We start from the raw sequence: 14788 nt of genomic DNA, 5'->3' as shown, positions 1-14788 counted from the left end.
AGCACGAGCTGCCTGGTGGTGGCTGTGCCGGCGACATGGCTTCTCTCCAGTGGCTACACCATTCTTGCCATTAAAAAATAATCCAGACTTTCCAGCGGGTACATCCTCGAGGACTCTTCTAACTTGGCAAACATGTGGAATTCACTATTTGTATCAACTTTTGGATGAGGAAGGGAAAATAAAAGATTTCACAGAACAGCAACAGGAGTTTAAATTACCAGCCTTTGACGCCTTTGCTTACTATCAAGTGCGTCATTACGCCACTTCACTAGGCTGGGAGAATTTATGTGAGGATGTTCAAGACATATTGAACTCAGCCCTTACTCTGGGGTCTCAGAATGCAGTGCCGTTAAGATTTTTCCATCGTAACTTGTTGGACACGACAGAAGACCTGGACTATGTAAGCTATGTGAGAAAGTGGACGGTGGACTTACCAGTGGAAGTTTCAGAGAGTTTGTTCACTGGCTTCCTTAGAAACATACTGAAGAGGGCCACTTTCTCGAGTGATTGGGAATTGCAATACAAATTCGCATTAAGACTCTATGTGGCGCCTGCTCGAGCTTTCAAGGCGTGTTTTGGAGCTTCAGGGGAGTGCCCTAAATGTGGCACAGATCCAGCAACGCTGGGCCATATGTTTTGGTCCTGCCCACGAGTGCTCAACGTTTGGACTGAGATACTAGCTGCTACTCGAAGCTTGCAGCCTCTACTCTTGTTTGAGGAGTTTACCTATGGAGGCTTGCAGGGCTTCCTGCGGAGATCTGTTCTGCAGGGGAAGAGAGTGTTGCTTTTAAATTGGAGAGAGCCAGCAGCTCCATCTTTGGCACAGTGGAGGATACAAATGATTGAGCGGTTAAAACTGGAAAAACGAGGGATCAAAGATCTTGAAACAGTGGAGGGCAGACACCCGCAGGCAGTGTGGAGTCGATTTTGGGATACGTTGCAGCCAGCTGCTAGGAGCAGTCTCTCAATAGTTAAAAGCCTCTGAACTGCCTTGTTGTAAAATGTTATGTCTCTTAGCCTTTATACTGGGGAAGGGGGGGAAGGGGAGAACGGGTTAGGTAGAGGGGTTAAAGAAATAATATGTCGGATGCTAGACATCTTGTAGATAGTTGCTGTATAGCATTGGAGAGATGCCTCATTTGTATATCCGTCAATAAAAAGATTTAAACATAAACACTATTTAATAACATGTGCCATTAAAACTACAACGAGGGACAAAATGTTATTATTATTAATAGAACACATGCGATAAGTGAGCATACATTTGACCAGGTATGGAAAACTTACTCCTGATGAAGCTTGAATGTGTGAAACGGGCGGTTCCGTAGAGCCTTTGAAAAGATCAATTCATCTCGTTGTAGTTTTGCTTATAAAAGCCAAAAACAAAAGTTGTTAAAAAATTGCTTGGAATAAAATCATTTCTAGGAGGTTTTTTGATCAATGATTGGGAATACTGTTAAGCCACTGGTTGTCAGGGCTTATATCGCTATTATATGAATATTGGGTGCATAGTATGTTGTATATTTGGTCCTCATTTTGTTTGAGATTAGGTTACCCAAATCTAAGTGCCAGCTTATAGAATTGCCCTTTTAGCTTTTCATTTTTAAAATGAAATTTATTGCATGAAAGTTGTTGCTGAGAATCCCATGTGCTGTTTGTTCTCCTAAACTGGCATCAACTTACATGCATTCCAGTTTTGTAACGTCAGAGTTAAAACTTAAGAAAGCAAATTGCTTTCCCTATTGCTGTTGTATAGCTGTTTTTAACTACCGTTTAACAGACCTTTGTGAATGAAACTCCACATTTATCATCTTAATTACAACATGTTACTTTTTTTTTTAGTTCCAATATTTTTATTTAATTTTATCAATGAAACAATTTTAGTTGAAATCAAAGTTGACTTCCTTTGCCAGCGGCTCTAAGCAATCTGGGAATGTTTCAGCACAAGATTGAAAAACACTTGACATAATAAGAAATCCAGAGAATCACTTAAAAGGGAAAATATTAAATGATGATTCTGTAACAGGGGGGCTGACATTTATATGCCACTTCAGCTCGTAAGTGTACAGAATGCTGGTACATTCGCCGGTAAGTGTGCACCTGTGTGCATAAGTGGCCACAGAGCACCTAAGCACTATTCCGTAAAGGTGCACATAAGTGGCATACAGGGGAATTCTATAAATGGTGCTCAAAATTGCCCGCCCAATATGCTCACACAGTTGAATTGAGTGACAAGCCTGTTAATGCCAGTAGGGTGCTACCAAGATAGCCTACCCTAATGACCCAACTTAACCAAACCTTGTCCATATGATTCTTATTGACAAAAGTTATACATTGACCATGTTTCCCATTATCCTTTTGCCATCCCGTATCCATTCCTCTCCATCTTTCTACGCCTATCTCCCAACGCTCTTTTCTTTCCGAACCCAATTCCTCCTATGTTTACTTACTTATCCGTTAACCCATTAGTTCTGCGTTTACCTCAAACTGTATATTCTTCGTACGACTTTGTAATTCTTTATATTGTTACTATGTAAGCCGCATTGAGCCTGCCATGAGTGGGAAAGCGCAGGGTACAAATGTAATAAATAAATAAACAATACAATTATTTAGTGCTAATTGGCAACAATTTAGATTTACACATGCATTTTGCTAGGTACTATTCTATAAAGGTGGGCATGCAAAAATGTTTGCGTACAATTGAAAAGGGGTGTGGCCATGGGAGGGGCAGGGGCGCTTACTAAAGATGTGCGCAGTGTTACAAAATTCGGGCAATCCTCGCCTAAATTAGGATCAGGGATTTACACCAGGTGTCAGTTGGTGCAAATCCTCATACCTAAAATTGGACGTGGGTCTCGGCACCAGTAGGGTATGAGCACTGCTCCCTCTGCGCTGAACGGGAGTCCTCCATCCTGCCAGCGGGGGGTGCTGTTTCACTATCACATTTTCAATGGCGAGGGACAGGCAAGCTCTGCAGGACTCCAGGGAAACCTGCCTGTCCCTAGAGATTGAAAACACAATATTGAAACACCACCCCCTACTGGTAGCAATGCAGTTGGAGGACTCCCACTTAGCTTAGAGGGAAAAGTAGGCATGAGCCAACGTTCTAGCAGGTGCTATTCTATAAATGGACCGAACCTGGAGTGCCAGTTATAGACAAGTGCTCAATACTTGGGTTTCTTTTTTTTTTTGGGGGGGGGGGGGGTACACAAATTTGAGTGCCATTTACTGAATTTAGTCCATAGTATATAAATGCAGGTGCAGTGTGGCTGCCGCATTCACAACTTGCAGAATTGATTTGTGTACCCAGAATTACACCATGTGTATGGCTAGTGTAACTGAGGGCACCTAAATATAAGAAGCACTTAGGATATAAGGAGTGGTGGAGTAGTGCAGCAGGCTTTGATCCTGGGGACCTAGGTTCAATTCCCACTGCAGCTCCTTCTGACTCTGGACAAGTCAGTTAACCCTCTACTGCCCCAGGTACAAGAAGGCAGTATATCAAGTCACATCCCCTTTCCCTTTTGCCAGATTTTGGTACTATTCTATAATGGAACCAGGACACCCAGATGCCATTACAGAATAGGCTTTCACCACATGGCATCAGAGCACCTATATAGAGGTACCCATTTGTAGAATTGCTTCCATAGGGTCCAATTTTTAACAGAACAGATAGTGGCACTTTACTTCATATATTTGTAAGTCTAAGTGCTTTGAAAATACACCTAAATGTCTTTGCTAATTTTTCTGCTACTTCACCTTCTTGTGGTAGTCTACTACTGCTACTACTATTTAGCATTTCTATAGCGCTACAAGGCGTACGCAGCGCTGCACAAACATAGAAGAAAGACAAGGAAAGTCTAAGGAAAGGTTTAAATTTATAACAAGATTTATTATTCTTGTGTAAAAAAAAAGTTTCCTTACCCTGTGCTACTGGTACAAGTGGATGCTTGTAATATTTTATGATAATCTAATATACATTTTTAAAACATTCCACTGGTGAAGTTGAGACAAATAAGTAAGACACCAGAGAGAGAGAGAGAGAAAAGAAACAGATGAGACCAGAGAGCACGAAGAGAGAGCGAGAGAGATGCTCAACCAAGCCAGAGACACCAAAGGTTTGATATTTGTAGTTTCTGATAGGTAATTTATCAGTGTACAATACCTTAAGATATGTCTCACGTAATGTTACATGTTGAACAGCTGGATTTTGTCAGCTTATTTTGGTTTTTCGATTGCATAATTAATTCTCTTTTATGTGGGACACATCACCCAGCATAAGATTTTTGTACTGGATCATTGTCTTTTCTCTTCTTATTTCCACTATTCATGATGTATTGTAAGCCACATTATAGGTACGTCATGCAAGGTTGCACGTTAGGAGTTACGGACCAAGAAAGGGATCTGGGTGTCGTCGTCGATAATACGCTGAAACCTTCTGCTCAGTGTGCTGCTGCGACTAGGAAAGCAAATAGAATGTTGGGTATTATTAGGAAAGGTATGGAAAACAGGTGTGAGGATGTTATAATGCCGTTGTATCGCTCCATGGTGCGACCGCACCTTGAGTATTGTGTTCAATTCTGGTCGCCGCATCTCAAGAAAGATATAGTAGAATTGGAAAAGGTGCAGCGAAGGGCGACTAAAATGATAGTGGGGATGGGACGACTTCCCTATGAAGAAAGATTAAGGAGGCTAGGGCTATTCAGCTTGGAGAAGAGACGGCTGAGGGGAGACATGATAGAGGTATATAAAATAATGAGTTGAGTGGAACAGGTGGATGTGAAGCGTCTGTTCACGCTTTCCAAAAATACTAGGACTAGGGGGCATGCGATGAAACTACAGTGTAGTAAATTTAAAACAAATCGGAGAAAATTCTTCTTCACCCAACGTATAATTAAACTCTGGAATTCGTTGCCGGAGAAAGTGGTGAAGGCGGTTAGCTTAGCAGAGTTTAAAAAGGGGTTGGACGGTTTCCTAAAGGACAAGTCCATAAACCGCTACTAAATGGACTTGGGAAAAATCCACAATTCCAGGAATAACTTGTATAGAATGTTTGTACGTTTGGGAAGCTTGCCAGGTGCCCTTGGCGTGGATTGGCCGCTGTCGTGGACAGGATGCTGGGCTCGATGGACCCTTGGTCTTTTCCCAGTATGGCATTACTTATGTACTTATGAGCCTGCAAAGAGGTGGGAAAATGTGGGATACAAATGCAATAAATTAAAAATAAAAAAATCTCAAATATTTTGTGTTAAGCAACTTAAAAAAATTCTTTTAATACATAAAAGGAATAAAATATTTATTTTAGTAGATTAATTTTTATTGTAGAAAATTGTCATGAGAAGGCCTTGCCCTACCCTACCCCATTTGGGTATCCCAGGTTTGCAAATCAAAAATCTGGTAACCTTAAATTATTGCCACTGAATATCTCTCTCACAAGTACTTATTCAGCTAGCAGCACCTTTAAATATTGACCCCTGCATGGGGCTTTTACATAAATAAAACTATTAAAGGAAAACAAACGGAAAGAGCCATGTCACTTAATCCAGTGTTTTGTTCAATGTGAAGGATTTCTCCAGGGATCTGTGTTAAAATTAGAATTCCAAAAGCTTTCATGATTAACAGGAATCTGTGCACTCCAGCAGAGGTCTGGAAAGGACAGTAAAGGCAAATAGGGAAAGAGAATACAAAGAAATCCTGTCTGCTTTCAGTGTCAAAACAGTGCTACTGCACTTAGTTCAAAAGTGCTGTTTGCTTTTCCTTTCAGAACGTAACAGCCAATCACAGAGTCAATGATGTCATTGCAGCAGAAGATGGCCTGCAGATCCTGATTGGCCGGTTTATGTATGGCCCTCTGGACATGGTGGCGCTAACAGGTGAAAAGGTACAGTATATTTCACTTGTTCTGTAGTTCTGGAATGCTGATTTATTTATAGAGTGGACCCAAGTAATGTTTAATAGTCCTTATGCAGCATTTCTGTCCATATGGTAAGAATTAAGGCTCATTGTGTACCAATCAAAAAAAATGTACATTGAAAATGGTCCAATGCAGTTTGACTGTATTTAAACTGCTGCCCTTCAATTGTACCATTGTTTTGGCAATAGGCCTAGAAAAACACAATCTGGCTCCTTCATCAAGTGGAAGTGAGGTGAGGGTGTCTATAGAGCACTTAATAAAAATCATTACATATGAGCATGGTGAAGGTTTTGTAGCAAGCTGGATTATTTAAAGGAAGGGAGATATCATCACCTTTTGTTGTGGGACTGACATTGCTGGAAGGTTTCAGCAAACTCGAACGCAGTCACAGAGCCGAGGAATGGAATAATTGAGTTCTTCGCACAGTCTGCTAAGTGCATTCTAGCCTTGGGTGCTTTTCTTAGAATTGTTTCCCACTGAAACATACTACAACCACTAGTACCTATCATTTCTGTAGCGCTATAAGATGTACACAGCGCTGTACAGTGAACATGTAAGGTCGTGCTCAACAGAGCTTACAATCTAATCAAGACAAACAGGACAAATAAGGGATAAGGGAATTAGTTGAGGTAGGAATGATAAAACACACATGGGTACTGAACAAACGAATAGGAGTTGAGAGTTAAAAGCAGCTTCAAAAAGGTGGGCTTATAGCCTAGATTTGAAGACAGCCAGAGCTGGAGCTTGATGTACTGACTCAGGAAGCCTTTTCCAGGCCCACGGTGCAGTAAGATAAAAGGACTGGAGGTGGCAGTGGAGGAGAAGGTTACAGATAAGAGATTTACCCGTTGAACAGAGTTCCTGGTGGAGTGTAGGGAGAAATAAGAGTGTAATCATACCAGATTTATGTAACGTGGCAACATAGTAAATGACAGCAGATAAAGACCTGAAGTATAGACTTACTCCAAACCCTTCTCCCCTCTTTGTTGTATTAGTTGCAAGCTTGACGTAAACAGGAAATTGTCACTCCTTGTCATGCTACGCTTATCTAATTGGTACGCTTGATAATCAAACGAACCTTCCAACACCCTTTTCACTAGGAATATGCGTTCATGGTGTACATTTGGTTTGTTTAGGCACTTTCAAAAAAAGCTTGTGCAAAATCAGTTCTACATGCATAAACCACCAATGAAAACATCTACCATCAATTTGCATATATAAAAAAGTTCTTACCTACCTAAATTTAGCGCCTAAATATAAGTGTTATTTGCACTAAAATTACAGAAGACTAGCGTGAATGTTATACTTTTTCTTTTTGTTACATTTGTATCCCCGCCTCCCACCACCGGCTCTGGCAAAGACCGTATAAGTCTGCCCAGCACTATCCCTGCCTCCCAGCCTCCAGTCCCGCCTCCCACCACTGGCTCTGGCACAGACCGTATAAGTCTGCCCCGCACTATCCCCGCCTCCCAACCTCCAGCCCCGCCTCCCACTACCGGCTCTGCTATCCAATCTCAGTTAAGGAATGGATCCTCAGGAGCTTAACCGAGATTGGATAGCAGAGCCGGTAGTGGGAGGCGGGGCTGGAGGTTGGGAGGCGGGGATAGTGCGGGGCAGACTTATACGATCTGTGCCAGAACCGGTGGTGGGAGGCGGGGATAGTGCTGGGCAGACTTATATGGTGTGTGCCAGAGCCGGTGGTTGGGAGGCAGGTCTGGTGGTTGGGAGGCGGGGATAGTGCTGGGCAGACTTATACAGTCTGTGTCCTGAAGAGCATAGGTACAAATCAAAGTAGGGTATACACAAAAAGTACCACACATGAGTTGTCTTGTTGGGCAGACTGGATGGACCGTGCAGGTCTTTTTCTGCCGTCATTTACTATGTTACTATGTTACCCCGCACTTTCCCACTCATGGCAGGCTCAATGCGGCTTACATGGGGCAATGGAGGGTTAAGTGACTTGCCCAGAGTCACAAGGAGCTGCCTGTGCCTGAAGTGGGAATCGAACTCAGTTCCTCAGTTCCCCAGGACCAAAGTCCACCACCCTAACCACTAGGCCACTCCTACTTATGTGCTTAAGTGATATATGGTCACTAAGTGCAATTCTATAACGGACATACCACTATTACAAAAACCTTTGGTCATAGTGGTTTACAATCAAATCAAATAAAATTGTAAAAGAACGTCATTTAAATACAGGAAAGCACACAATCATACAGGGAAAGAATCTGAGGAGACTGCTTGCTGGAATCCACATGAAAAACAATAGAATTGGGAATCATAAAGCTCTTAATTCAATACTAAAAGCCAAATGAAAAAAATGGGGTTTTAAAAGTAATTTGAATTTGGAAAAAAATAGTTTCTAAACAAATTTGCAGGGGAAGCTCATGCCACAATTTGGGGGGCAAGAAAATAAAAAAACCTGAAGAGCGAGTGGCCTCATAATGAGCCAAACAAGGCGGAGGCATAGGACTCTGTGGGTGCTTGAGCACCCCGAATATTGAGAAAATTCCTTGTATGTGTCCAAGGAAGGGCTATTTCCACTGGGCTTAGCACCCCCAATAATTCTGAAAAGTTGGCTCCTATGGGCGGAGGTAAGGTAAGACGGTTAGCATCAAGAGTCCGAAGAGTATAGGGAATAGTCAATGAAGATAGATAAGAAGGAGAGCCCAGATGAAGAGCCTTATGGGTAAGACAAAGTATTTTAAAAGGTGCACAATGTTGAACTGGAAGCCAGTGTAACTGTATTAATAAAGGAGAAGCACGATCAAATCTGCGAGCTCTGAGCAATAATTGAGCGGCTGAACTCTGAAGAGACTGTAAACAGTGAAGAGAAAACTTGAGATACCGCAACAAATGCTATTGCAATAATCTAAGCAAGAAATTAGAAATGCCTGAGTCAAAGTTTGCACGGCAGGAGTAGTTAGGAAAGGATGTGTAGATCGAAGCTTACATAAATTAAGATATCCAAGCTTAATAACTTGCGAAATCTGTAGATCAATTAATAATTTGGAATCAATCAAAATGCCATGATAACAAAAAGTATTTACAGGTGAAATTGGTCTATTAAAGAGCATAGGAATGATAGTTGGCTGAGGATGAAAACCAGATAACTATGATACAACAGTCTTGGATGGATGAATTAAGGACAAGCTGGTGGAAAGCCTGGTGGCCAGGTTATCTAGACAGAATTGGAGCTGTGAGATGGACAGGCTCAAATGGGATGTAGGATAAATTAGCAAAAGATCAGCTGTATAAAAGAAAAATGAATATTATGATCCTGGATGAGTGTAGCTAATGGACTTCAGTAAATGTTAAATGTAAAGGGCCCTGAGGAACCCCAGAAACTAAAGAATGTTATACAGAAAGTGAATTAGAAGTTTTAACAACAAATGTGTGATCAGAGAGATAAGTAGCAAACCATACTAGAACAGAATCAGAAAGACTTATTTCAGAAAGACCAGAAAGAAGAACAATAGTTCACTAAATCATACACTGCAGATAAGTTTAAAGACACAACTAGGGCAATCTGACCACGATCAAGGATGAAATGAAGTTCACTAAGAAGGGCAGTGACCTATGAAGAGAACAACAACCTGTGTTGTTCACAGTGATCCAGAAGCTGGTCAAGTAGCATTTCACACAAAGTTTATTAACAAAGGGAAGATTGGAGACCGGTTGAAAATTGGCTGGACACAGCAGAACTAAATTTGACTTTTTTTTAAAATAAATATTTTTATTTTTATTTAACTTTAATCATTGTATAGCAAAGAAAAAAAAAAGGCAAAAGAATAGGTAGCAATAATAACAAAACCCCTCCCCCCCCCCAATCGGTAAACAGCTGAAAACATAGTCACTTTTCAGTGTGTGGCTCACAGTGCTAATACCCACCAGACCTCCTCCAACCCAGGGGCGTAGCCAGACAACAGATGTTGGGTGGGCCTAGGCAAGAAGTGGGTGGGCACCAAGTGTTCTCTTCCCCCCCCCCCCCCCCCCCCACCAAAAATATATCTCAGCTGGCAGGAAAATGTTTCTTTCCACCATGGCAGTCTGCAGCAGGCATGCCCTAAAAACTGAGCATGCACAGGTGCCGGTATCATGGAGAGTAGCGTTTTCATTAATCAGAGGGAAGTCTTCAACTGGCAGAGCTTGAGATCCTCACCAGCTACCGCTAAATATGTGCTACTGTTGGGTGGGCCTGAGCTCTAAGTGGGTGGGCTCTGGCCCACCCAGGCCCACCTGTGGCTACGCCACTCCTCCAACCCAAAATCTCACCCCCATCTCTCCCTTGCCGGCTTCCAGAAGGAACAAGCCGCACCGGGTCAGGTGGAATCTGTTTGGATTGGGGTAATACAGATCAACTAGGGACACCCATTTGATTAAAGCTGCAAGGCGACCTCTCAAGCCAACCTATGTAAGCCTCCCAAACCTTTTGGAACTGAAGCAGATGGCCGTGAGTTTAGACATCAGATATACTTTTAGTTTATGCTGGACCTGAAGGAGGGATGGTACATCCTGCTGCTTCCAAGCAGATGCCAGCACTAGGCAGCCAGCCGTAAATATCTGATGAGCATAATAGTGACTCCGAACCCGACACTCTGCGGGCCCAAAATTAAGCAAACAACTAGAAATCATTGGGGACAACCTAACCCCCAATATCTCGGACACTCAATCAACTATCTATCCCCAATATTGCTGCACTTTTTGACAATACCACCAAATGTGAAGGTAAGTACTAAATTTGACTTTCTAAGAATCAGAGTGATAATTGGTTTCTTCTAGAGAGAAGGAACTTTCCTAGTATTATTTTATTTATTTATTTGTTGCATCCAGTGGTGTGCTGAAGCGGGCTCTCACAGGCTCGCAAGTGCCGTTTGTTAAGTTTTTAAGAATTTTGGGAGCTGGTTGTTTAAAGTAGGCCTCCCCATGGCTATTCTAACAACTGACTCCCAAAATGTAGGCTTGGGCCCCCTCCTGAATTCTCTTTTACTTTGCTGGCAGTGATGCTGGCCCCACCAGCCAAGTAAATAGACTGCTGCTGCTCCCTGCTCCTTGTTTCTGACTCTGAGCATCAGGCTGAGACTTTTCATGCAAGCGCAAGAAGGTTCCATCATGCTGCTCAGAGCCAGAAACAAGCAGCAGAGAATGGTGGCAGTCCATTTATTGGCTGATGGGGCTCGGCAAAGGTATGCTTAGCGTGCCCGCACAAGGGAGGGGAGAGAGAGGCATGTATTCCCCCTCCCCCCAAATTTCAGGGCTGGCTATGTCTGGACAGAGAGCCCGTTGTTAAAAATTTACCAGCACACCCCTGGTTGCATCCCACATTTTCCCACCTATTTGCAGGCTCAATGTGGCTTACAATTTCCGTCATGACATATGCCATATCAGAGTACAGATACAATTGGTAATATATATAGAAACATAAATTATATAATGAACAATTAGGTACAAAAGAGGAGAACATACAACTGGTATTACATATTGAACATGGAATACATAATAAATTAGGTAGTAGACTATAGAGGGAGAAAATAATCTAATTGTTAAGTATATAGTGGAGAATTTTAGTGTTTCCTACATTCCTTTATTCCTTGCTCAGAATGGCCGCCTTTATAAAATCCACTAAAGATTTAGTTGTTTACATACTTGTCACATTATTAATGAATTAAAAGGAATTCAATGCACTAAATATGTTTGTCTTTCTTCCAATCTAACCAGGTTGATATTCTTGTTATGACGGAGCCCTCTACTGGTAGATGGGTGTATTTCGACACAGAGATATCCAACAGCAGTGGTAGAATCTCCTATAGCATACCAAAAGAGAAGAGGCTTGGAGTCGGTGTATATCCTATTAAAATGGTTGTTAGGTAGTTCACATTTTGTTACCTTTTTGCAATTTGAGATATATATTATGTGAAAGCGAAATCAAAATTTCAAATAGGTTTGAAATTCAAATAGTGAAATGTGTGCATAAAGCTAGACCTTATGCTACACACACAGGTGTCTTGATGCATGGATTTTCAGCGGCGCTATAGTGCACTGAAAATTCTTACAGACCTCCCAGGCACTATCCAGATAATGCCAGGACAAAGTATTACAGAGCATGGGTGTTCAGTTAACTCTATTGATAACTGGCAATATTCAGCAACTATAGAGTAAATTCTGTACAGATCACCTAGAGTTAGCCCACTAGGATGCTGCGTGCTAAGTGTGAATTCTGTATTGGCAATTGCACATGTAATTGACTTTATAGAATAATAGTGCAACTCGGCAGATACGCACCAACATTTTAAGTGCAGCTGCTTACACTGTCAGTGGCTGTTGTAAATGTCCATGCATAAATGTGTTCTGCACATAATTTTCAGTATTCTGTAACTTTAATATGCAACATAGTAGATGACGACAGATAAAGACTTGCATAGTCTATCCAGGGTCTGCCGAATATGATAAATTCATGACATATGGTATGATTTGATATAACATATGCATACGTGGTATTGTTCTGTCCTTGCCATTTTCGGGGCACAGACCATAGAAGTCTGGCCAACACTGGCCTTGTTCCCCAACTACTTGAGTTGCCATTGAAGCCCCACTCCAGTCCATCCAGATTTGTCTACTCATAATCAGGACACAGACCGTAGAAGTCTGGCCTTATTTCCCAACTACTGGAGTTGCCATCTAAGCAGCACTAAGTTGGTTTTGCTTCCATTTTCTTTCCATATTGGGATCTTTTGTGTTTATCCCATGCATGTTTGAATTTCGTTACCATTTTCAACTCCTCCACCTCCCACAAGAGGGCATTCCAGGCATCCACCACTCTTTCCATGAAAAAATACTTCCTCATGTTACTCCTAAGACGACTCCCCCCCCCAACATTAATTCATGTCCTTTAGTCATACTGCTTTCCTGACTCTGGAAAAGGTTTGCATGTATATTAATACTTTAGTTAAGTAATTTGGTATACTGCCATTCAGGAACTATCAAGGTGGTGGACAGTAAGAGAGGTCAGTAGTGCAAAATGACAAATTGGTAATAATTCACTATCCTTGGACAACAGACCAACAAATAGACCCAAAAGGCAAGGGAAAGTATAATAGCACGAGAGTGATTATTCATAAAACAAACACACAATGGAATACAAGATTGGCAGGAGGAAAAAAAACATTACGCCAAAGGAAAACAAAAAAAAAACATAAGAGCAAAGAGATCTCAAAAACCAATTCAGAAAAGGCCTGATGAAATAGTCAAGTTTTTAAAAGTGTCTTAAATTTTGGTAATGAAGGCTCACAACAAATTTCCACTGGAAGCAAATGCCAAAGGGTGGGACCTATACAACAGAAAACAAAATCCTGAGAAAAGGCAAAAACTAATTATCTCAATGAAGGAACGCTAGTTGATTCGAACCTGAGGAGCACAAAAATCTTTGTGGTTGATGAGGAGCAAGAAGAGAACTGAGATATAAAGGAAGACCAGAGAAGAGTACTTTATGAACAAAAACACTATTTTGTAATTGATTCTATATTGGATATGCAGCCAATCTTGTTCATATAAAAGGGACAACATGTGATCAAAATTTTTAGCATTATGAATTAATTTTACAGTGGTATTTTGAATTAGTTGAAGTATAGAGGCACATCAATAAGTAAGGCATTGTAGTAGTCTAACCGGTTGAGAATTAATGCGTGAATTAGTGTTTTCATTGCATTGGGTTCTAAAAATGGTTTAAGAGATCTAATTTTCCGTAAGGCCACAAATGATTTCTTCACCATTCAAGACTGAGAAAACAACGAGGCAAGCAGTCCACGAAATCCAATATGGAGAACAAAAGAGGAGCAGAACATATGAAAAACAGTCTTTATTTGCAACTTTCAACGCCCAGGTCTAAACAAGGTCACCTGACATGGCCATATTTTGCCAAATGGCTGCCTCAGGAGCAGATTGTTCATAATTGTTCATTGTGTCAAAACCTTCATCCATCCAAAGGAGAAAAGTATGAACTTACTAAATTTAACAATTGTAAGAGTACTGAGGTTGTCTATATAGTGATGTGCCCATGAAACCTGTTGTATATGGGCAGGGCTTTTTTTGAGGGGGTACTTGGGGGTACTGAGTACCGGCACCTTTTCTATTGTCTGCTAAAATTGACCCATGGACCCCAAGTTTTAATGAAAGAGGTCAAGTTCTACTTACCAATTCTGCCTTGTCATAGATTCTGTGACTGGTTGCAGGGGGCCTGGCTATTGTGGGGTGAGTCCCTCAGTGAACACCCCACCCTTGAAGGGTGGCTTAGCATTTGAGTACCGGCAACTTTTTTGCTAGAAAAACACACTGTATATAGGCAAGATGAAGAGGCAGTTCAAGAAAAGAATAATGGAGCAAAAATTAAAAGATCTGCAGTAGAACAGAAAAGACATTCCTGTGAGGATTTTAGTTTTTTGTGCTCTGTATTCCACACCCATCTTGGAGAGGAGGTGACTTAGATAAATTAGCTTTTCAAACTGAGCACAGGTTTATTTTTAAATTTGATACCATGATCCCCCTGTGGATTGAATCAAGATATTGACTATTCTGTATTCCTTTGATGATTACTCTAAATGCAGTATAAATTGGTGGTGGGAGTGGCTATTCAAACACTTATCTAAGCAGCACTAAGTTGGTTTTGCTTCCATAAATCACAACTCCCACTGCACTGTAAAAGGGAATGATGTGCTAGCATGCAGTGTTAGCAAAATCTGTGTCACTCGTGACTGATGGGGGGGGGGGGGGGGAAAGCCTCAAAGTGCCTGGGTCAAAAACGCTACCACAAGCAACCTGTTGATCCGGTTGACCAATCACTTGGTCTTAAGAGGATCCACTCCTCATCATGAGCAAAAA

The 14788-nt window shown here is 41.5% G+C and overlaps 1 protein-coding gene across 1 annotated transcript in view; it reads left to right on the top strand.

Moving 5' to 3' along the window:
• The window catches only part of PITPNM3 (PITPNM family member 3), a 724998-nt gene that overhangs the window by 655819 nt on the left and 54391 nt on the right, over positions 1–14788 (top strand). The window contains exons 14-15 of the mRNA XM_030185997.1: positions 5765–5881; positions 11633–11781. Coding sequence (XP_030041857.1) covers positions 5765–5881; positions 11633–11781 — 266 coding nt within the window. The remainder of the gene's footprint in view (positions 1–5764; positions 5882–11632; positions 11782–14788) is intronic.

This window comes from Microcaecilia unicolor, chromosome 13, assembly GCF_901765095.1.
Source record: "Microcaecilia unicolor chromosome 13, aMicUni1.1, whole genome shotgun sequence".
In the NCBI taxonomy this organism is placed as follows: domain Eukaryota; kingdom Metazoa; phylum Chordata; class Amphibia; order Gymnophiona; family Siphonopidae; genus Microcaecilia; species Microcaecilia unicolor.
The sequence above is the reverse complement of the archived record's forward strand: the minus strand, read 5'-3'. Positions and strand labels throughout refer to the sequence as shown.